General features: G+C 43.5%; 2 protein-coding genes across 2 annotated transcripts; one reads left to right on the top strand and one right to left on the bottom strand.

Moving 5' to 3' along the window:
• Nucleotides 1-15,704: 15,704 nt before the first annotated feature.
• On the bottom strand, nt 15,705-16,196 carry LOC147428792 (uncharacterized). The gene has a single exon (XM_086497468.1). It carries the CDS (start codon nt 16,194-16,196, stop codon nt 15,705-15,707), a length of 492 nt encoding a protein of 163 aa, XP_086353594.1.
• A 4,960-nt stretch (nt 16,197-21,156) lies between these two features.
• On the top strand, nt 21,157-22,206 carry LOC147428791 (uncharacterized). The gene has a single exon (XM_086496356.1). It carries the CDS (start codon nt 21,157-21,159, stop codon nt 22,204-22,206), a length of 1,050 nt encoding a protein of 349 aa, XP_086352482.1.
• Nucleotides 22,207-25,428: the final 3,222 nt, after the last annotated feature.

Genomic DNA, 25,428 nt, shown 5'->3' with positions numbered 1-25,428 from the left:
GGGGTTTTCCAGTGGTGTAAGGAGAAGAGGATCTATTTGAAACCATTCAAATCTGTTTTCCTGGTCTGGAAGGGACAATTGCTAGGACATATAGTGTCTAGGAATGGTATAGAGATGGCCAATGATAAAATCCAGTGTGTCCAGTAGGCCAAGGCACCCTGCACAGCATCTGAATTAAGCTCATTCTTGGGGTACATAGATTTTTATAGAAGATTTTTTCATATGTTTGCTTCCAAGGCGTTACCTTTATATGAGCTTACCAAGAAAACCAGTAAGTTCATCTGGACTTCTGAATGTGAGGAAAGCTTCCAATGTCTTAAAAATGCCATTATGAGTAAGCCATTACTCTGGCAACCGGATTGGGATGTTATATTTGATGCTTCGAGACTAGCAATGAGAGCAATACTGGCTCAACTAAATGGGAGGACTGATTATCCAGTGTATTTTTCCAGTCAAAGATTCAGTCAAGATGAGCAAGGATATACTACCACGGAGAGAGAAGCCTTAGGAATGGTTTTCAGTGCCACCAAGTTTCGACATTATTTACTAGGTAAACTATTTCATTTCTATGTGGATCATCATGCATGATGATTTTTTATTAACAAAGTTATTATCCAAAAAAGATTGATCAGATGGATGATGTTCCTGATGGAGTTTGAATTTTTTGAATTTTGCATATTCCAGAAGCCCGGTAAATCTCATTATGGTGCTGATTTTTTGTCCAAAAGTACTGAAGGTTATTTTAAATTATCCTTAGAGATGAGCCAGTAGATGTAGATCTCTTTCAGGTGATAGCTGAGGAAAATACAGATCTAGAATGGTATGATGTATATCAGTTCCTTTTAAAAGGAGGATTCCCAAAAAACTAGACTCAAAATTAGAAGAAAGCTCTGATTATTAAGAGTCTGAAGTTCACCATCATAGGAGGATTTCTCTATAGACTTGGTGTAGATGGTGTTCTTCGAAGGTGTGTTCCAATGGAAGGAAGGATGCAAGCCATCTCTGAAGCACATAATGGGGATTTTGGAGGACACTTCTCCACTGATATTACTTATAATAAGATTTTGCAAGCTGGATTATGGTGGCAAACTCTGATAGCGGATGTTCAAATTTTTTGCAAAACTTGTGATATATGTCAGAGAACGGGCAGACCAATAGCAGTTGATATGACTCCACTTACTCCAGTTCAACCACTAGGAGTATTTATGAAATGGATTTTGGACTTCAGGGGAGCATTCAAGAAGGTCACTCCAAGGAAGAACCGGTATATCTTGATGGCTACCTGTTATGTCACTAAATGGGTAGAGGCCAAGGCTCTTCCAGATAATACTACGTTGTTTTCCTATTTGAAAACATTATCTACCGCTATGGATGCCCCACTCACATTGTGTCTGATCAAGGGCCACATTTTATTAATGATACCATGGAAATTCTGATGGAAATGCTCTCAGTTAAGCACAAAAAATCAACTCCGTATTATCCCAGGTGCAATGGTCAAGCAGAGAGCAGTAACAAAACCATCAAGAATATTCTCACCAATATTGTTCAGAAGGAACCACACCAGTGGGATCTTAAGCTCCAAACTGCTCTATGGGCCTACAGAACAGCTTATAAAGTCACCACTAGAATGACACCTTTCAGAATGGTGCATGGTACTAAAGTTGTAGTGCCTATTGAATTCGTGATTCCCAATCTCAGAATGGCGGTGGAATATGGATTAGATTTTAAACATAATCTTAAACATAGACTGGAAGAATTAGTGCAGTTGGATGAGTTGCAACAGCGAGCCATGTTGGAATAGGAAATTGTTCAGCAACGCAGAAAGCACTGCATGATAGAAGAATCAAGGTTAGGGAGTTCTAGAACGGAGACTTAGTTTTGCTTTATCAATCCAAACTGGGTCCTAAGAAACCAAATTTAAAGATAGCTTGGGCTGGTCCATATGAAGTCCATTGGGTATTTTTCAATGGCACAATAAGATTTAAGGACTTATCTAGATTATTGCTGCCAGGGGTTTACAATGGGGCCAAGATCAAGCTATATTATTCTAATGAAAAAGAGACCTCCACAGGAGAAGATATGGTATTCTGGGTACTGATGACCAAGGACTTTTAGACCCAGCCATTCTAAACCTCTTCCATGTACAACCAGTACCAGAACCAGTAACAGTGTCAAAAAAGTCTTAGAGTGACAAAACAGTGCCAGTAATAGAGTCAGTAGAGTTTCAGAGTCAGTACCAGTTCTTATGGGGAAAAGGGCCAATGGGAATGCATGTGATAATCATTAAAGGGATTATGGGACAAATTGGCCAATGCATGTGTGTCACACCGCCGACGGTGCACAAAACTCTAGGAACAATAAGTAGTGGAGCTTTTATGGCACGTACGCATATAAAAGTAAGGTGGGTGGGCATTCTTCCTCACAAGTCTCCTACGCGAAGCCTACCTGCTGTTACACACTCGCCATCGCCAATCTCTGAAGACTCTTCACTACAACTGAAGACCTCCTCGTCGGAAGACTCTGTTGGTCCCTGTCTGTCCCTACTCGACACACCTTGCTGTGGCTTTGAATATACAAGTAAGTCTTCTTCCTCTACAGACTTGCCGTCCTCGCAGTGTATGGGTAGAAGAAAAATGTCGGAGAATATGTAGGATACAATGGCTGAAAATGCAACAATTATCAACTCTCTTCAAGCCTCTCTACCACTTATCCCACATAGCAAGATACGTAGATATATGTTTATGGAGCAGGCAGAATCGTTGGTGCAGCTATGGGATTTGCATGTGGTTGTACATCCTACAAGATTGGATTTTGACACAGCCATTATCAAGCAGGTTCTTGATTCTTTTAATGCTGAGGAAGGTAGTGCCATCGTTAATGGAGTAAAAATCATAGTGACACCTGACGACATTGCCTATGCTTTCAAAATTCCCAACGAGACAAAGCCAACCACAGCATCTGCAGAACAGATAATTCTGGCTCTGAAGGAGGATAAAGCAACCAGAAAGAAAAGAAAGGCTGGTGCACAAGGGATTCCAGTAGCAGGACTGGACGTCCCCTCAGCCTACAGGTTTGTTGATAAGGCTGTCAGTTTGAAGAATAATCCCACATATATGTCATAGAAGGTGTTTGTCATGCTGCTCGCAAAAAGGCTAAATGCTAAAGCTAAAATCAATTTGTGCCAGATCTTGTCTCACAATGTGTTACAGTAGACTTCCAAGCTAAAATCTCAGAGTGTATTCAAAACGTGGTATGTCTGGCAATTTCTATAATGGGCAAGTGCTCCAGAAGCCTCTTTACAGGTAAAGATGGCTTGGAATCGGAAGCCCATTCCAGCCACTAACAATGTAGAGCTATCTTTAGACAAAGAGGCTCCAGGCAATCAATTGGCCATAACTGGGAAGGCCACATAGGTGAAAACCAATGGTTCAAAGAAACCAAGGATTATGTTGGCAAAAGGTACTGCTCTACTGAAGCAACTAGAGAGTCAGGTCAAGCCTTTGCCCATTGAAAAATCCTCAGTAGGCCAAACTTCAGCAATACCTGAAGAGCAGACTCCAATAGAAATCACCACTGGAAAAGGCCAGCAAGAAATCCAAGCACTAAATAGGTGGCAGTCAATACTGACAAAGAAAAGGGCCAGCACCTGCCAACTTGCCGGCCACCAAAGTCCTTTTCAATGAAATGGCTTTATTCGTAACCAAGAAGGATCGATTGCAGAAATTACAACATAACCTTCTCAAAGGCCGACTGATTCTTCAAAAACCAGATTTGGCAGCATTTCCATACATAGCTCCTGTCATGGTTTATGAGCCAGTTCAATCTGACTCAGGTACAGTAGTTGATGGCTGCTCGGTGCTTATCCAAGCATCATGGAAGACCATTGTCAATGCCTTAGGACAGATGATGGATGTGTCAGCTTCTAGTGAAGAAGTGTCTAATTTGAAAGAAGAACTAGAAAGCAGCCATCAGCAGATTCAAAAACTTCAGAAGGATGGGGCAGCACAATCTCTCAGGCATGGTATTGCTGAAAATCAGTCAACAAGAACAATTAAGGAGCTGCAAACAAAGCTGTTTAAGCTAGAAACAAAAAATTGGCAATTAAATCAAGACAAGGCAACAACCTTAAAAGATGCTGACAAATTTCAGACTCTGCTACAAATGAAGCGTGTAGACTTCAACGAGCTGCTGACAACCCACACTGCATAAAAGGCTTCCCTTACAGAGAGATATATCTATACTAATCGTGCTGATATTATGAATCCACAAGGTAATGTAACTCTGAGTATGGAAAATGTGAAGGTACTCATGGAGACTATGCACAGTGATCTGCAAGAAACGCTCTCTGAATACAAAACAGCCTTAGCAAATCAGGCCATAATAGATTATATAAATAAGCAAAATGATCTTGACGAGGAGTCTGAGAGGGAAGAAGAGCAGGATGAGGAAGGGGAGGACAACCCGGAAGACAAACCTGATGATGATGATAATTTTCCTTCTTCCCCACCCTTAGGCTCTGGAGCTGGTGGATTAGCTGCCACAGGGGGTAGTCAACCCAACAAACACCATCCAAACCATCACAAAGACCAGTCAGACCAGCAGTCTGATGATCAACAACAAGGTAATGGACAGGACAGTAAGGGAAACACTGGAGTACACCAGTCGTGGCACATTCTAGACAAGAAAGGAAAAGCCCAAGCTATGACTGCATCCTTTAAGACTGATGAGCAACACTCCTTACAGCTCATCACACTGAACAAGAGATTAAGACATCAGCAAACTCCTATTACTAGAAAGTATTTGGAGGATGACACTCTTATCTCTGATCTGGAACACTTCCAAAGGCTGTATGTAGGAGCCAGAGAAATGATTCAGTAATGGAAGTCAGCTACCTTTCATGATCAAGAACTGCGTCAATTACTTGTGCATCCCAGCAGTATCTAGCTACTGGAAAGGGTACCTGAGTAGACGTTGACTTTTGATGATATGACAGTCAATCCACATTGGCAGCGACAATCCACTGCAGATCAACATTCTCTAGCTCTTGAACTAGATCTACTGCTAGGAAATAGACCTACATACAAATGTCTGAAGAAGGTCATGACTCAACTAAAAGAAGTCTTGCTTCAGATGCAAATTTCCAAAGGAGTTTTGGATCAGAGGGTGCACGCCATCATTGAAGATCAGTCTTCCAGTAGTAAAGGACCCCGAACTCAAATGACAGCAGGAGAACAAGCAACTACTCTCCAAAAACTCTTTCAGCTGGTCTGAATTACTAGGAAGATGATGTAGCAGGAAAACCAAGCTGTTCTCAAATTTTTAGAGTTTGTGCTTGATTCTCCAGTTCTCCTAATGCGTTACCTGCTAAAGAGGTTGAACTGCCTAGATTTTTCCCAGCCTTGTATCCTCATCATCCAGAACCAGTGGATTGGCTCACTTAATTCAGCATCACTAATGAACTCCAAGACTGGTATAAGCGAGCCACTGTGGAATGGAAAGCCTCGCAATCACTGATCAATGACGCCCTCAAAATGGATACTTTCATGGATCTGTAGGGAGAAATGCAGAAGGTCAAACTCTATATGGGACAGTGGAAGATCCAGCTTCATGGATTAACGAAGATCACAAATCAGCTACTTCAACTAACTGTGGAGTCTTCCAAGATTCCTGAAAAGGATATCACTACCAAACCAGGACTGGCACCACAATACAGGGAGATAGTTGAGATTCTCTTTGAAGCTAGCATTAAGACCAATTAGCCTCTTCCGCAGGGATGGATCCACACAACTCTGCATTGTCATAAATTGGCCAGAACCCGTCTGACAAAGGGTAAACGCAGTTTGTATGATCCTGGCACCAAAACCTACAACGCCCTCATGCCTTATGAATTTGAGATGTCCACTGAAAGGTAGGATCAGCTTGAGAAGGAGGACATTTACAAACTTATCCAGAAGGACAATGCTGGCATTGGGACTTCTAAGGCACCAACACAGAAGAAGAGCAAGAGGAAGCGGGTTCAATGGAAGGATACTGGGTAGTTCCATCTCAAAATTAGACGATGGATTTTTCCAGTTAGGCACTGGAATCTCCTTGGCTGGGCACCCTTGGAATTACAACTATATGTGTGTCAAGCACTCAACAAGCATGAAGTATGGTATAAATTTAGCAATACTGAAAGAGTACTATCATGAGGAACATCGGCCAAATCCGAAAACCAGATGGTTATCTCAACACCAAATCAGAATCAGGCACTAGATTTTTTTCAAAGAATTTGGAGTTATACCAAAATTCAAGAAAGGAGGGAAGGATGTAGAAGGCGAGGACAGTCCCAATAGGCAAGAACTGCCCTTTATAAGGCCGACCAACAAGAAACGAGAACAACTATACTGGAATTAGTTACCCCAGGTAGTTACTGCAGTAACTCCTAAGACTCTATAAATAAGGACTGGCACCACAATACAGGGGGATGGATGAGATTCTCTTTGAAGCTAGAATTAAGACGAATCAGCCTCTTCTACAGGGATGGATCCGCACAGCCTTGCATTGTCATAAATTTTCCAGAACCCGTCTGACAAAGGGAAAACGTAGTTTGTATGATCCTGACACCAAAACCTACAATGCCCTCATGCCTTATGAATTTGAGATGTCCATTGAAAGGCAGGATCATCTTGAGAAGGAGGCCATTAACAGACTTATCCAGAAGGACAATGCTCGCATTGGGACTTCTTAGGCACCAACACAGAAGAAGGACAAGAGGAAGCGGGTTCAGTGGAAGGATACTGGGTAGTTCCATCTCAAAATTAGACGGTGGATTTTCCCAGCTAGGCACTGGAATCTCCTTGGCTGGGCACCCTTGGAATTACAACTATATGGGTGTCAAGCACTCAACAAGCATGAAGTATGGTATAAATTTTTTTTACCATATACATGTGGTAGTGATGTGTGTGAACACACTAGGACCGTCGAGGCATTTTTCCCTCTTTAGGAGGTTTTTCCCCCCGAGCATTGTATATACGCCCATCACTCTAGGGCTATCTATCTTTCCATTGCACACTAAGTAACACACTCTCTATTGTGTGCCTTGAGCTTCCTTCGTCTTCTCCAAGCTGTATGTGTTTCCCTACAACCATAATTCCAACAATTGGTATCAGAGCACGTTGCATCCTCCCGGGCTTAGTCGCCAGCTGCTCCAGTACACGCCTGGTCACTTTCTCCGATTTCAGTGAGCTTTGGTGAGCGTTCGTAGGTCAACAAATATTCAGGAGAGCTCATAGAGCTTGGTCTGCTCAGATTTCCGATTTGAGCTCATTTCGGCCTCCGTTTCCACTACAGGCAGTACTACACAGGCTATTTTGTCATTTTCTGCAAAATTTCTGTCAGTGCCATTTTTTGCATAACAGGTGCCTTATAGTCTTCTACGGTTTGTGCTATATAGCACGTGTTGTTCCCGCTCCGTTTCTTCTATATTCGGGCAGTTTTCACATCAGGCGCAGCATTTACCATGGCTGACAACAACAACACAGATGTGTTCAAGATGTTTGCTGCCGAGGACAGGTTGGATGGGGACAACTACCCTATGTGGGCTTATATGATGCAACATGTTCTTGTGTCAAAGGGCGTCTGGAACATTGTGCAGGGCACTGATAAACGTCCTAGTTCTGAGGATGTATAGGCAATGTTGAGGATGTTGCAGGTCTTGCTACAAGGATTGCTCCTGTTAGAGTTGTTTTGCCTACGGAAGAACAAGCTCATTAGGATGTAAAGGATGCGGAGGCTCATGCATTGATTGCATTGTCTGTGAAGCGCACCATTGTTCCTCACATCCGTTCAGCAAAATCTGCAAAACAGGCTTGGGATATTCTAGCAGGTCTTTATGCAAGCCGCAATGAGGCTCAAATTGCTTTGCTGCGTAAAGAGATGGAGTCGAAGATTATGCATGAGGAAGATGATATGGACACTTTCCTTGCTAGTATCAAGGATATCAATGAGCAGCTTATTTCTGTAGGTGAAGTCATTTCAGACAGTTTCCTTGTGCAGACTATTCTTGATGCCTTACCAGATTCTTACCAGACTTTTGCTAGTACTTGGAGACTTAAGACCCAAGGAAATCCAGAAGTTGTCAAGTTTGATGCATTATGCACATTGCTATTGCAAGAGTCACTTTCCAAAAAATCAAGACTAGACAGCCTGTAGTTGAACAGGCTTTTATTGCTTCCCAAAGAAAGGGTGGTAACATCAATGCAGCCACTTCTTATGGTTCTGCTGCGAGTGGCAAGACTTCTGTTCCTAATGCTTCTACTGGCAGCACTTCGTCTGGCAATTCTGGTGATAAGGGCAAAAAGAAAATGTGTTGCCATTATTGTAAAGCTAATGATCACTTGATCAAGTCGTGTCCTAAGTTGAAGGCCAAAGAGGCTAAGAAGAAAGAGGGTGGTTCCACTGCAAATGCTGGTTCCACTACAAATGCATCCATTGTTGAGTCTTCTGTGAAAGGAGACTGTGTTGCTGATGTTGATGTAGAATGGGCTTTTAGTGCAGAGTGCACTTATAATCCGGATGTCCATGATGCATGCTTGTCAGTTGCTACAAATTCACATGTGTGGTATTTCAACAGTGGTGCTACAAAGCATATTACCTCACATCGTGAATTGTTTACCTCTCTCGAGTCTGTCCCTCATGGGAATTCAGTCACTTGTGCCAAGAATGCCTCTTATCTGGTTCAGGGAGTTGGAAAGAGCTTACTGCTACAAATGGCAGTTCCTTCACACTTGTTAATGCACTTTATGTACCTGGGATCAAGAAGAATCTCTTGTCTGTATCCGCACTTGCTACACTTGGACTTGTAGTCAAATTTGTGGATGACAGATGTACAGTTCATGATCTCAATTTTGGTGATGAAATTGTTGCATCTGGCCTTTTGTGCCGTGGGTTGTATAAGCTCACTTTGTATGACAAGTGTGGACAAAATTTTACAAATGTTGTTGCAGATTCAAGGGCTACTTCAGATGCAAAACTTTGGCATGCACGTTTTGGTCATCTGAATTTTGCCAGTTTGCTGCGTTTGCAAAAATCTGATATGGTTGCTTCTTTGCCACCTCTTGAAGCACCTGTCAAACATGTTTGTGAAGGCTGTATTTTGGGTAAGATACAGCGCTCTAAGTTTCCAAAGGATGGTTCAGTTCGGGCCACATGTAGGTTGCAGCTTGTGCATAGTGATGTTTGTGGGCCCATGCAAATTCCGTCCTTTGGAAATTACCTTTACTTCGTGACTTTCATTGATGATTACTCCAGGCATGCATGGGTATTTCCGCTTAAAGAGAAGTCCGAAGTTTTTATGTGCTTCAAACAATTTCTGGCTATGGCTGAAAATGTCTCGAAATGTACTATGAGCACCCTCCGTTCCGATCGAGGGGGGGAGTATATGTCTCATGAATTTAATGCATTTCTGGCTAGTCGTGGGATAAAACACCAATGTACAGTTCCTTATATACCTCAACAAAATGGTGTTGCTGAGAGGAAAAACAGGTCACTGATGGAAATGGCACAATGTATGGTCAAAAGTCAAGCTTTGCCGCATTCTTTTTGGCTTGAGGCCATCATGTGTGCCACTTATGTACTAAACAGGTGTCCTACAAAAGCTTTGCAGTCTATCACTCCATATGAAGCATGGCATGATAGAAAGCCTTCTATTGAGCACATACGTGTTTTTGGTTGTTTGGCATATGCTTTGGTTTCACAAACACAGCACAGAAAATTGGATGATAAGGCTGTCAAATGTATTTTTGTTGGTTACAGTGCTGAAAGCAAAGGTTACAGGTTGTATCATCCGCAAACAAAACATATTTTGGTTTCACGAGATGTAGTGTTTGTGGAAGATTCTGTTTAGCCCTTGCTGTCATGTACTAGAGACAATAATGTAAGCTCACAGGACATTTATGACACTTTGTTGCCTCTTTCAGTGGTGAAAATATGAATGTAAGATCCAATGAGGCAAATGTACAACCTATGGGGGTTTCTGAAAATGTTTTAGATCAGCCTATTACTGATGCAGATGTACATGATGTACTTGATGAGGAAAGGGCTGAAAATGAGCAGGCTAGAGGTATGCCAAAATGGTTGGTGCACACTTTGCGTGACAGTAAATTGGATGCACCTTTGTCTAGTCGCACTTGTTCAGGCTCTCGCCATGCATCTTATGCATCAGGTTGTTATGCTTTGGCTGTGTCTAGCTTACATGATGTTGAGGAGCCTCTGTCTTTTTTGATGAAGCACAGAATTCAAAAAATTGGATGGCTGCCATGCAATCAGAATATGATGCACTTATAGAAAATGACACATGGACTTTATGTGATTTTCCTCCTGGAAAAAAGGCCATTGGTACGAAGTGGGTTTACAAGTTGAAACGCAAGCTGGATGGTGAGATCGATCTCCATAAGGCTCGACTTGTTGCAAAGGGTTATGCATAGCAAAAAGGCATAGATTATGAAGAAAATTTTGCTCCCACTTGTCGTATGACTACTGTGCGTTTTCTATGTGCATTGGCAGCTCATTTTGGTTGGGATGTACATCAATCAGACATTGTTACTGTGTGCATTGGCAGCTCATTTTGGTTGGGATGTACATCAATCAGACATTGGCAGCTCATTTTGGTTGGGATGTACATCAATCAGACATTGTTACTGCTTTCTTGAATGGTGACATTTTTGAGGAAGTTTATGTAACGTAGCCTCGCGGTTTTGTCATAAAAGGACAAGAGGACAAAGTGTGCAGATGTAAGAAGGCTTTGTATGGGTTGAAGCAATCTCATCGTGCCTGGTATGAGAAAGCTGACACTCATTTGGTTAAACGAGGCTTTCGTAACAGTCCAACAGAAAGTACATTGTATGTAAAGCATGAGGGTGATGTACTTCTCATTGTGGTTCTTTATGTCGATGATTTGCTGATCATTGGACCAAATAAGAGACATATTGCTGAATTTAAGATTGATTTCAATGCTACTTTCAAGATGAAAGATTTGGGGCTATTGCATCATTACTTGGGTATACAGTTTAAGCAGTGTGATGGTGGTATTGCCTTGTGTCAGAAAAGTTACATAGAGACATTGCTATGTAAGTTTGGACTTGAGGATTGCAAACCTATTGCCACTCCCATGGAAACAGGTTTGAAGTTGAGTCTACATGATGCTGGCGATCCAGCTGATGTCACTCTTTACCAAACTGATGTTGGCTACCTCATTTATGTATGCAACACAAGGCCAGACATTCAGTTTGTAGTTTCACAGGTCATCAGATTTATGCATAGCCCAGGATCTAAGCATTGGCAGGCTGTCAAGAGGATTTTCGGCTACCTTAGTGGTACTATACACCTTGGCTTGTTTTATCCCAAGGGGGGATCATTGCCGCCAGACTTACATGCTTTTTCGGACTCAGATTGGACTGGTTGTTTTGACACGCGAGTGTCCACAAGTGGTTTTTGTTTCATGCTTGGCAGTTCATGTTTATCATGGTTGAGCAAGAAGCAACCTACTGTGGCCACTTCGAGTTGTGAGGATGAGTACAGGGCAGTCTTCAAAGCTACGGTTGAGTGTGTATGGTTCAGACGCCTTATGGCTGATTGGACAGGACACTGCCAACACTATCTACATTGACAGTCAAAGCGCATTGGTAGTTGCGAGGAACCCAGTTTTTCATGCTCACACGAAGCACATTGAGGTGCATTACCACTATGTCAGGGAGAGGCTCTCAACAGGAGAGATCACCTTGGTTTATGTGCCAACACAGGACAACCTTGCAGATCTTTTCACAAAGGCATTGTGTCGTGAGAAGCTTGAAGCTTTCCGCAAAGCTTTGGGCTTACTCCCCTTTGTGGACTGATCATGTCCTTAGGGCATGGCACTTCCCTTTACTCATGTGCCAACTCTCGTTCACCGCATCACTCCAGGGAGGATTTATTATCATATACATGTGGTAGTGATGTGTGTGAACACACTAGGACAGCCGGGGCATTTTTTCCTCTTTAGGAGGTTTTTTCCCCCGAGCATTGTATATACGCCCATCACTCTAGGGCTATCTATCTTTCCATTGCACACTAAGTAACACACTCTCTATTGTGTGGCTTGAGCTTCCTTCGTCTTCTCCAAGCTTGTGCGTTTCTCTGCAACCCTAATTCCAACAAATTTGGCAATACCGAAAGAGTACTATCATGAGGAACATCGGCCAAATGAGAAAACCAGATGGTTCTCTCAACACCAAAACAGAATCAGACGGTGGATTTTTTTCAGAAATTTTGGAGTTATACCAAAATTCAAGAAAAGAGGGAAGGATGTAGAAGGCGAGGACAGTCCAAACAGAGGCGGGAACTGCCCCTTAGAAGGCCGACCAACGGAAAACGAGAATAGCTACATGGAAGTAATTACTGCATGCAGTTACTGCAATAACTCCTGAGAGCTATAAATAGGACCCGCTACACTGTAACCGGGCTTCTTGGCTTTTTGACTTTTGGCTCTCTAAGCACTTTTGGTTTACGAACTCTTAGTTTTTAGATTCACCCTATAATCATTTACTTCTGTTCCAACCTTCCAATTCTGTCTTTCATTTCAGTATGTCATTCCAGTTCAGTTCTTTATTTCAGTCCAATGCTCTGTTTCAAATCTCACTAACTAAACTGACGAGATAATCAATAGCTCTGAATTCTAACACTGAATAAGCTGTCTGAAGAGACCAGCTCCCATTCCATATTAGCGATCATGGTGGGAGCTCCATCTACTGGGGAGAGAGAGAGAGAGAGAGACGTGGCTTTGTGGATTGCCATACATCCTAAGACAAGTGAGTTTGACAATGCTACCACATCTCTCTGTTTAGATTGCATGGCAATCCACAAAGCCACGTCTCTCTCTCTCTCTCTCTCTCTCTCTCTCTCTTTGCGGGCTCATATATACAAATGGGCATTTCATAGAACGCTTGATATAATCTCCAAAAAGAGAGGCGAACATGGCCATGCACTAGAACATGGCCATGCACTAGAGATGATGGTGATAAGCTAAGGATCCGCGTGTGCCTATATGCAGCAAGGCAGGGTAGGCATCTAGCACTAGCTCATGCTAGAGATGCAAATAAGAGAGAGAGAGAGAGTCTTCGCCTCTTATACCCGGGCCCTCTCCTGCAGACGAACACTAGACATAGAGATCCGCCATAGCATATGGATTACAACATCGATGTCTTGCTTCTGTGTCAAGCCTCGATCCTCCTTCAATTTTTCTTGTCATGCGTCTTCCCAACAGCGTATCGTTGGAGATTTCCTGCTAACGCCCCTCACATCCTTGACGTCCAGTACCCTCATCATCACTTATCCCCTCCCATTCCACACACGTGCTTCTATCCCATGTAAACGCAACACATGTTTTCGAATGCTCCTTGCCCAGCGAGTACGTGTGGAATACAGGAGACAGCTCGCCTCATACCCCGCAACTCTGCGAAGGTTTGATGACCGGCCTTCTAACGCTTGTTTCTCACCATGTTGGAGTGCACACAGTTGACGATGTCAGGGTGTATGGGAGCTTTGAGCACATCAAGAAGAGTATTGCTTTCAGTCATGGCATCTCCGCCTGTAGATTGGACTGTGAGGAGAACTGCACAAAACCTGCAAGAGGAAGACGGGAAGATAAAACTAGAATGAGCCTTGTAGCCTCTATGTGTGTGCGTGTGTATGTGTGTGGGGCGTGTTTTGCTTCCACATGGGGAGGCTTTATTTTGTTTCTTTTACTTGTGCTTTGGTTTGCTCGCGCTCAAGGCTTGCATACATTAGGGAAAGTACTCATACAACCCATGCAGCATTGTTTTTCAAGCGCGAGCAGAGAACCCTGTCGTGCTCGTTACAAGCTGTTGAAGAACCCTATCGCGCTCGGAGGAAGATGGGGGTGGTGGGGGAGATGGATATCTCTTCATTCAGGTCTACGGGCTCCAATGCAAGCAGCTATCAGATGTCAACCAGGTAGCAAAGCCCAGAAGGTCTCTCTCTCTCTCTCTCTCTCTCTCTCTCTCTCTCTCTCTCGTGTCGACATTGGTTGCCCGGACAGGTGCTAAGTGGAGGTGGGGGTAGTATCTTTTAAAGATACTAATCATGTGTCAAATGTTAATATAACAAGTGAAAGAATCACGGTAGCTTTCTAAAATAATTAGAACGTGATAAAATCATTAGGTTGAGTTTAAGTAGAATCAGTGTTCAAGAAAGGATTGCCTCAGCTTAGCCTTGAGCCGGTTGAAAATGGAGACTACTTGGTTGCAAACCATGGTAACGGAAAAAAAAAACTGGTGAAATATGTGAGAATATAGTTCAAAAATCCTTCAAATTTTAAATTTATGCTAGTATTTTTGGTTTGTTTCTTTGTGGGAATTAGGAAACTCAATCGACGGTCGCTTAACAAAAGAAACTTTCCTAAATATTGATTAGAATTTAGTTATAGAATGTAAGAAAAGTCAATCCATGTGAGGCTCTAAAATGAAATGTGAAATTAAAAAAACTCATTAATATATATGTGTGTATGTGTGTATCCATAGAATTTACTAGAATTATGCAAGTGAAGTTTCACTTTAACATTCTAAAACTATATAATGCAAAAAAAAAGTCAAGACATGTCAGTATATGAAATGAAAGTGAAATAAACATTTGAAATAAGTCTCCATCATGCACTAAAAACGATGAAAGTCTCCCTAACTCAACACAACACTAAGGTTTCTTTTTTTCTTTTTAAACCATAAGCACGAGTGAATAAATTAGAAGAGAAAAAGAAAATTTACAAGAGGAGCAACTACACACGGCTGCTATATGACATCATCCCATCCTTATACAAGCAAAACTGTATCAAAAAGAAAGTCCTAGGATCTACTACCATTCAGAACATCTATCTATTTCAGCCTGGAGCTTTTCCAACTAATAATGACCCTCAGTGATCCTTTCCTCCAGTTGGTCAAGCTCGCTATCCAGTTCTTTCTCCCAGTCATCCCGTGTATACATCCTATCTTCAAACTCTTGACCTCCGGATCCCCAGCCATGAGCTCAATCATAGAAATATTTTGAATCCTTTAGAATATCCTTCTTAGTCCGATATAGGATGACTTGATCTTTCTTAATCTGCAGGTCCTGCACAATAATAGATGAAAGAAGGTTTTTCAGACTTGGGGTATGGTAAGCAACTTCATACATTATACAATTCCGTTGACGCCAGATAAGCCAAAGGAACCCTGCTCTGGCTTTGTTCCAAAAAATAAATAGCACCCCATAATAATCACCAAGAAGAAACGGTTTCCATGATGGAGAGAAGCCCAAGGAGCTAATGAGGGGAGCCAGAAGCTTCCTGTTTTCAGGACAAAGCAGAAAAAGATGGCCAATGTCCTCCACAACACACTTACATCTACAGCAAAGACCTGTGCTGACACAGACACGAAGAGCCTTCTTCCCAGTTCACAAGGCCTTATGGAGAATCAGCCAAAGAAGGACATATTTTTTTTGGGTTCTATGACAGAGGACCAGATATTCCTAAATTTGAACTTCCATTGATTACTTGTGTAATTGACTTTCCATCTTTTGTTTAGAACAGAATGGAGAGAAGAGGCTGCCTTATCTCTGTGCCAAACCGAATTATGGAGTTTAAACCTTCCCACCCAAGTAACCGCTCTGAGATTCAGGGGAATGGGAGTTTGTAGGGTCTAGCTCAACTCAGGAGGAAAGAGCCTTATTCTGGAGCGAATAAGTGGAATGTCCCAAGGCTTAACTTTGAAGTGAAGGGAGAGGTCAATGTCACTTTTCCAAGAATGAGAGCCGGGGTCCCATAGCTGAGACCAAGTTTTCAGGCCTTTCTTGTGGAGGACTAGAGCTCTCCTAATGGAAGTAGAAGGGATAGGAGGAATATCCAGCCCAGACCACCAAATGGAGTCGTTCATGGGAAGTGAGAATATGTGCTTGGAGAGAGGATTACGAAGGAGACAAGCTCTGTGCCTGTTACAGGCTTGCATGATAGACCTCAAAAGGTCAAAACCAACCGAGAGGACGCTTTGTTTATCGAAAAATATGACCATGGGTGGGAGATGACTCCAACCTTTTACTTCTGCAAGATGAAACTTATTGAGTTTCCTGAATAAGATTTTAGCCCATTCCTCATTAGGTTGATGAAGAGCTGATACCACCAGCTTAACCCCCATCTTGTCAGCAATGAGATTGAGATTCTGTACTCCCAAACCCCCTACATTCCTGGGAAGGGTACATGTATCCCACGAGACTTTGGCATTCTTTCTAGCAAAGGGATCCCCAACCCACAGGAAGTTCCGACAGATTTTAGAAATCCTCAACAGATGGCAATCAGCTGGTCTCCAGCAACCAAAGAAAAATAAAACATACGCATTAAGAAAGTGATTAATAACCACGACTTTGCCAGCCAGGGAGTGTTGAAAACCAATCCATTTGTTAAGCTTAGATTGAAACTTGTTGCATACCCAATCCCACCGAGCCTTGAGAGAGACCCCAAATCCCACAGGGATACCTAAAAATCTGAAGATTTCTCCTTCTTGGAGGAGTTTGCAACCTGTCTGGGAGATCCAATCGGGAAGGAGGTGGTGAGAAAACACTCCAATTTTGTTATGATTCACCTAAGAGCTAGAAGCTAAGAAAAACATTTTCATGACTGCCCAGAATTCAGCAAGAGTGGAGTCATCACTTGCTAATAAAGCGTTTGTGTCATCCGCAAACTGGGAGAGACACTGTTGAACATCAGAATCCGGCAAGGAGATCCCTTTGATCAAGCCCTTAGCCATCCTATCCTTGACTAGACAATTGAGGGAGTCAGCAGCAATTGCGAATAAAAGAGGAGCCAATGGACAACCTTGCTTGACAGATCTGGCCAGATCAAACACATCGGATAGACCACCATTGAGAGACACTCGGGCTCTTGCATTCCCCATGAGAGTCTGGATAAACAAGATCATTCTACTACCAAAGCCCATGGCTTCCAAACATCTAAGAATAAAAGACCACTCAAGCCTATCATAGGCTTTGTCAAAATCAATCTTAACAAACACAAAATTTTGGCCCGACTCAGTAGCATGCTCGATTGAACCCTTCCCACAGGGAGATGACTGCCTCAACAAGCTTTCGACCTTTTATAAAACCTTTTTGTTCCTTAGAGATCCATTTCATGAGAAGAATACATATCCGATTAGCAACCGCCTTAGCAAACACCTTGTAGGCTATGTTGAGCATGGTCAAAGGTCGCCAGTTAGCCAGGTCGTCCTTGGCCCCTCTCTTATGCAATAACTTAATGAATCTTGTATTAATAGAACAAGGGAGGGCCTTATGTACCAGAGATTCTTCCCAAACTGCAAGTAAGTAGGGAGCCAGTAGCTCTTTAAACTGTTGGTAGAACTCCGAGGGGAGCCCATCCAAACCCGGGGTTTTATTAGGTTTCATATTTTCTATAGCTTGGTAAATGTCAGAGAGAGATAAAGGGGATTCCACAGCAGCAGCCTCCTGGTCCGGAATGACCTTGGTTCTGTAGGCGAGCGTTTCAATGCGAGCTTTAGTAGCCTCTAGAGAGAGGGATTCTGGAGGACTGAACAAAGAGGCAAAGTGACTTCTTACAAATTCAAGATTCTGGGCATCACTCAATAGGGAAGGAGCTTGGAAGTAGGGGATGCATTCTTTGGCATTCTTCTTGCGCAAAGACTTAAACATTTCTTTGATGGGTTTGTCCGCTTTGCCCGCCCACCACTGCTTAAAGAATGCCGAGGAGTGATGAAACAAAACATCTTCCTCATGTCGTATTTGACTACGCATGGTTGAGATGAGATTCTGAGCTTCGGGAGAAGGGGGAGAAACTTCCAGATTGGCCAGTTCTTCATATATTCCGTCCCTTCTCTTTTTGCGGATAAGAGTGACCTCTTTTCTAAATAGAATTAATTTCTTTTGTGTTTCCTGCATAGCCCTGCTCCAAGCTCTTGCAGGAGAGCGATTATCTTTAAAGGCATTGGACTAGATGGATTGGAGGGTTTCTTGAACTACAGGAAGTTTGAATAATCCCGGGTTCGTGTGGTGAAACCAACTGTTTCTAACCTTTGATTCCTTGTCATCCAAGGTAAGAACCAAGGGATAATGATCAGAGATACAAGTGTTATACCGAGGCTTGGCTTTAACCCTCGAGAAGGAGTTGGCAACAGAGGTGCTGACATAACCCCTATCCAACCGAGCTTTTCTTGAGAGCTCTCCTCTACTATAATTCTGCCATGTGAACTCTCCCAGAGTTCCTACATCCCACAGATGATGCTCTTGCATGAGCTTCTCCCAAGCTGCTTGCTCTGCCCCTCTCAAAATAGTTCCTTTAGAGAGAAACCGGTCCTCCAAAGACTCGACCATATTAAAGTCTCCAACAATGATGAGGGGTTCTTGGAAGGTAGCTAGAGCTTCCCATATCTTGATTCGATCGGAGACAGAGCCTCTAGCGTATATTCCTGCAAGTCTGGCAGTGAAGGGGAGGGGAAGATCTACTGAGCACCAATTCAGGCCGACTTGGGGAGACAAGTTGACATGCTTAAACTCCTTAGGAATACCTAAAACACAACCACCTAAACCATGGGGATGTGTATCATGAAGCCAAAAATGGCGCTTGGAAATACTGTCTAAGGCCTTGGTAAGGTCAGCACCAGCATCTTTCACTTCTTGGAGAATAAAAAAATCGAGCGGATTATGCCGAAGCCACGAAGCAATTTTCCTGCATTTGTTGGGATCTAAAATCCCCTTCACATTCCAAGATAAAACTTTCATTTAGCACCTCTTTTGGCTTTCCCTGCTGGCTGAGGTGGGGTCTGTGCCACACTAGCATGGTTCCTTTTATTATCCTTGAGAACCTCCATGGGGGAGGGACAAGAAGAGTCTGGGGCTGGGGCGCGACCTCACCAACTGCCATGTTTTCTTTGTTAAGGTCTGGCAAGTGCTGGTTATCCATTAAGTTGACTTCGGCTTCTAACCTGGAAGCTGGAGCGGGTTCCTGCACTTGGGTGGGAGGAATGCATTCCCCTGAATCTTTTGAATCCGAATCAACATAGTCCTAAATCCGGGAGAGAATAGCAAATTGGTTATGATGGGCAGATTTGTCCTTTGACCCCTGTCTCTTAGCCGAGGCAGACTTGTTGTGCGGCTGGTGGGCCTTGCCTTTGTTCTTGCTCTGGGCACCCTCTGGCTGAGCAACATCATCGTCCTTAGGGGGCAAGTCAAAAGGGGGTCGAGGGGGGATTGGAGAGGCCTTGGGAGGTGCCTTAATTGGGCACTCCATCGCAAAGTGACCTCACTTTCCGCAGAGGAATTAGGTGTCAGGTAGGTACTTATATTCAATGGCTTGCTGAAGCACCTCACCATCATCAATGCAGATTTCAATAGAAGAAGGGAGCAGGTCGGGTTTGGAAATGTCCTCTCCACAAGGACTTGAGGGTGCCAGGCAGGGTTGTAGAAGTCATGTCTCAGTCTGCCTCCTACAACTTTACCTAACGTCCCTGCAATGAGTCCAAGGTGGTTGTGGAGGTGCATGGGTAGATTGTGGAATTCTACCCACATTGGGTAGTTCCTCGAAGCCGACGTTTCTGGGTTGAAGGACTTGTTCCAACGGAACAGACAAAGCGAGGAATTACGGATGACCCATTGCCCGTAGCTCAGGGCTTGGAATGCCATCTCAGGCTCTCTGAAAACAAAGAGAAAGTGGTTTTTAGGTAGACATTTAATGGTTTCCACTTCTAGTCCTCTGGCTGACCATTGTTGCTTCACCCTGGCTTTCAACATGTCCACCGAGGAGCGAGGACCAGCTAAGAGGTCAATAATGGCTCGACTCTCAAGGTCCCTTTCCACTTTTCTGATTTGAACAGAAGTCAGAATGACTGAAGGCTTACCTTTTGAAGGTTGCCCTTTGCTAGCTTGAGCGTTGCCTGTACGGTCTCTAGATTGAGGGTCTGGGGGGGGGGGGGGGGGGGGGGGGGGGGGGGGGGGGAGACATAAGCTGAATCGGGGAGTAGCTCCAGCAGGCTTGTTATCTCTCCGTGATGAACATCGAAAAGCTTCTGCTCCATCGGGGACAGTGGACTTGTTCTACAGCAGCTGTTGACGAGCAGAGAGTGCTTGCATGAGCTTTTCAGTAAACGCAGGAGGGAGAACATTCGCAATAAGTGGGTCCGTGTTTGAGAGGACCTGAGGCTGTGGAGGACTTGAGATTGCCAACTGGATGGATGGGACATTGGAAAGCAGCAGAGTCGTACGATGGGGGAGGGGGTTCGCTGCATCCCATGCACTCGAGGAGTTTGCATGCAAGGGTAACGGGGGGCGGTGGTGAGGGAAAGATGAAGAGGCAAACATCCTGCCTTGTCAGGGCAGGCACGAGAGAGATTTGGCGAGACTAAGCCATCACTAAACAGAACACAGGCGAAACCCTCCACACTCTCTCCTCTCCACTCCCTGGTCACAAATCAATAAGTATTTTCATTGCTGTAATGGTGTATCTTATTCACTCTAACCAATAAAATAATTTTACATTTTTGTAAATAAATTCATCCTTTTTCATTCAACAGTGTCCTTGCAATGAGTATCTTCTACTCACATTATCCGATCAAAAAATTGAATATATAAAAAAAAATTCTTCCCTTTTTCATTAGCAAAAAGGGAACACGTCAATATGGCCTTAGTACTTAACCCTTTGGGCAGGCCAAAAAGTGGCGTTGAGTAGATTCTGGAAAGGAGCTCTGGAGTCTGTGTAGGGACTCGGTGTACTAGACTCGTGTACAGTCTACAGTACAAAAGAACTCTGGACTCTGGAGTCTGAACTTCGAAAGAGTCGTGAAACAGTCGCATTGAGCAGTGTTCAGCGACTCGTCACTCACACCAAGTTGGCCAATGGCGATCCTCAGGACTATATACACATGCACATTTAAGAAGCTCGTTCATGGGATCGACGGTGCTCGGGATAGGAGGAGGTAAACCCCGGTGATGAATGACAGGACGACGTGACGCCGGGCGGGTGACGTGGCCTCAGGCGACGAGGTGCCACATGGATAAAGGGACAGGTGGGTGGCCAGGGCGTCTTTTCGTGCGCGGACAATGACTGTCAGTTAGGGCGCCGAAAGGGATTGCTTCATGAAAGGTGGGGTGACACGGTGGCGGGCCAGTTTCATATTTGAATTGGGGAAGGTTGTGCAACAGAGCAGGTGTAGGGGTAAACTCGGGCTTCTGAACAGGGGGGCAGGCGGGTGTTTTGTGTTGACGAAGATGCACGCCTCCACCAGTGGAGGGGCAGCGGTTAGGGGGCCTTGGAGGTGGGATCTGAATGGGTTGCTCTTGCAGCTACAAGGCAATGAGAGCTTTGGGGAGCTTGATGGTGCTTGGAACGAGTCCGAGGGGGGGGCGGTTGGCGCTTCGAATGGAAACTCAAGTGATATGGATGAGGTGGAAGAGTTCTTTAAAGAGCATCAAAGTGGGTGTTTGGATGCGTTTGCTTTTGCATCAACTAGGTACTTTGCTTTTGATAGACAAACATATGGGCTTATGATAGCTTCGATCGAAAGTGGCCAAACGATTACCATAAGTCCTCTCAAAGACCATGACAAGCGAGGTGTGCTAGACTTGCAAAAATGGGCAAGAATGAGGGATTCACTCCATGTAATGGTTGACCAAGGTGGCTCTTCGCGTCTTGTTATTGGGAATGGAAAGTTGATTGCATGTATAGAAGATTGGGAAAGCATTGTTTCCGCATGCCACTCAAACGACCATTTATGCTTGCGGGCAACGATGGCATCCATTGCATGTACATGGTGCACAATTATTAGACAGCATGGAATCCCACTTGCTTATGTGAAGGAGTTTTGGGACTTGTATGTTTGTGCATCGTTGCCCGGGTTGGGGGAATTGGAGAGCCATGACACCACTTCCACAGAAAATTGCCTGGGTTTACAAGACAGACAAAAGAGTCCTGACAAGGATGAAGGTGGTGTTGAGGAACATACAGCACTGATGGATGATATTCAAATTTTGATCAACGCTATTGCCATCAAGCACAAGGCTAGATTGGTAGAGCGGAAATCATCATCGTCGAGGGGCTTCATTCAACTTATGTGTCATCGCAATGGGGAGGCACGAAGAAAGGGCCACGATCATCGAAGACTGCGCACATCAAAGCACTGTGGATGACCATTTACTATTGTCATTCAACACGTCTATGATATAAAGGAAAGTGTAAGGATAAGGGTTCATGTTGGGCACAAAGGTCATGTGCCGGGATCACGTGAGGATCTTTATCACTTGCCGGTGCATCCTACTGTGAGGAAACGTTGGAACATGTCTCCATGTCGCAAAGATGAGTGTCTCCAAGGAGCTATTTCACTTCAATATGGCATTACCAATAGAGCAAGTGTCACTAGATTCTTCATAATACCAAAGGAAATTCAAATGATGGCATATCAACTCCAATCCGAAGGTAAAATAAAGCCCTGAATGTCTCCTTTCTGGGATAATCATAGGTTTGTATGGGCTTATCTGTCATGGTTCCTGGGTTTATTTTGTGGTAGTGCCTGGATTTATTTATTATTTTCCTTGGTTTATCTGCTAGATTCATTTAAGACTTGAGTTTAATTGACTGCTTTTGTTTAGGGAGGCTAGGAAGCGATGACTGGTCTTCAATGTACCAGGAGGCTCTAAAATTAAAAGAGAAAAACAAAGTTCTCTATTGTCAACTCTACAACCCGGATGCCTTCGATGAGATGGAAAGGCCATTCATACTCATTATTCAAGATGATTGGATGCTCGGCATGTGCTTGCGTTTCTCAACAAACAATGCTTGGGCAATAGACTCCACATTCAAAACAAATGTTTTTGGGATGCCACTCTATGCAGTTGTATTGCCAAATCAAAATGGAATTGGTTTACCCTTGTGGTTTATGTTGTGCACACATGAGGTAGGAACATCTCAAGAAAGCATTGCTTTGCAAGTGACACTAAGGCTTGTGTTCCACAGAATGAACAACATTCGCCCTCGAGCATTGGTGATTGACAAGTGTATGACTTCATTATTGGCCATCAATAAAGTTGTTCATGCTGATCAATCTTGTTGAGAGGTGGACAAAGATGGGACAACTCAACAAGTTGCATTTACTGTCTTGCTATGTTGGTTCCATACCAAGAAAGCATGGGTGGAGCTCTAGCTTCCACAGGTTTGTAATATGGTTTTGTATATGTGTACGTGGGTTTATCTGTGTGTTAGAGGTTTATCTGTTAGTGCTTGGGTTTATTTGTTAGTGCCTAGGTTTATTTGTCAGTGCTTGGGTTTATCTGTCTATGCTTGGATTTATTTGTTTGTGCCTAGGTTTAACTGTCAATGCCTGGATTTATTTGATGGTGCCTGGGTTTATCTGTCAGTGTCTAGGTTTATCTGTCAGTGCCTTGGTTTTTCTGTGTGTGAGAGCTTATCTGTGTGGGACCTGGGCTGATATGGGTGAACTATAGATTATCTCGTATATGTTTCTTGATATGCCTGCCCACTTTTTTTGCAGGCTCCTAAGGAGATGCGTGAAACCCTATATGCATCAATGGAAAATCTAATGCAATGTGGTACAGAGGACAACTTCGAGGCTCGGTAAGGCCAGTTGTTGATAGAATGTGAAGGCCACCCTAATATTGTAAGGTATATCTGCAATGGTTGGGCCGCAAAGACATGCATCTGGCGATGAATGTGCCAAAATACGATCATTTATTTCCACATGGGCATGTGGACACTACCAATTTGGTCGAGTGACTATGGCAGTATGTGAAATACATGCTTCTAGATGCAGGATTCGATCAATCAGCCTTGGATTTATTGCATGCCCTGGTCGGTGATTCCAACACCGGGACACAAATGGGTGGCTCTGCTATCGAGTTCTTTCATCAGAAGCAAGAGATTGGTACAATATTTTATTTTCATATTAATCATAGCAAAGGCAATGGGTTTTTCTATGACTGCCTAGTAGGATTATTCGTTTAAATGAAGACTTACATTTGTACCTGGGTTTATAGTATGGTATAGGTTTATATGGTTGCTTGGGTTTATCTATGTCTGGATTGCTTCTGAAGCTGATCACTGTATATTTTTGTAGTTGACTCTGGAAAGCACAACATTTATGGAAATGATCGGCTGCAGACCACAAGACTTGCAGACTTGCACGAGTGAAGAAATCTTAAGGAGATATGCAAATGACCCATCGACGATTCAAGTTATCGATGAATCTGCACTCTTATTTAAGGTCTTGAGCATGTCATCCACAGGGACATGGTATCAAGTTAGTATACAGTCGGTATATTGTGACTGCGCAGATTGGTTTAGCAACTGCAAGCATCTGTATGGAATGTGACTCATCTTAAGTGACTTCTTTTCTCATATTAGCCATATTATACCCATCATTGACACAGCCCGAGAGTTAGTGATGGAGCATGATCTTGAACAGTTTGAGGATACTACCATCGATGTAGAGCCTCCTCCAACACAAGTTTTGACCCAATGCATTGACGAGCTAAAAGCACTCTTGCACAACATTGAAGAGGGAATTCCATCATATAGTGACTCAAAGATCTTGTCATTGGTGGGGCAAGTGCGAGCAGCATATGTTGGCCTCTTTGCTCAAAGAGCACCCATGGAGATCGATTTGCCAAAGAGGGAAGTGTAACACAAGTACACACATGTAACTGGCCACTTGACTTGGACCTAGGCCAGAAGGAGTAAATATGCAAATCACGGTGCCACACGGCCAGCTAGACAACCGGGTTCAGCCGATCATTTCCATAAATGTTGTGCTTTCCAGAGTCAACTACACAAAATATACAGTGATCAGCTTCAGAAGCAATCCAGACATAGATAAACCCAAGCAACCATATAAACCTATACCATACTATAAACCCAGGTACAAATGTAAGTCTTCATTTAAACGAATAATCCTACTAGGCAGTCATAGAAAAACCCATTGCCTTTGCTTTGATTAATATGAAAATAAAATATTATACCAATCTCTTGCTTCTGACGAAAGAACTCGATAGCAGTGCCACCCATTCGTGTCCCTGTGTTGGAGTCACCCACCAGGGCATGCAATAAATCCAAGGCTGATCGATTGGTCCTTGCATCTAGAAGCTTGTATTTCACATACTGCCATAGTCGCTCGACCAAATTGGTAGTGTCCACATGCCCATGTGGAAATAAATGATCGTATTTTGGCCACATTCATCGCCAGATGCATGTCTTTGCGGCCCAACCATTGCAGATATACCTTACAATATTAGGGTGGCCTTCACATTCTATCAACAACTGGGCATACCAAGCCTCGAAGTTGTCCTCTGTACCACATTGCATTAGATTTTCCATTGATGCATATAGGGTTTCACGCATCT

Source organism: Adiantum capillus-veneris, chromosome 23 (assembly GCF_014529385.1).
Source record: "Adiantum capillus-veneris isolate H3 chromosome 23, ASM1452938v2, whole genome shotgun sequence".
Classification (NCBI taxonomy): domain Eukaryota; kingdom Viridiplantae; phylum Streptophyta; class Polypodiopsida; order Polypodiales; family Pteridaceae; genus Adiantum; species Adiantum capillus-veneris.
Note: the sequence above shows the minus strand (reverse complement) of the source record. Positions and strands in the feature narration are given on the sequence as shown.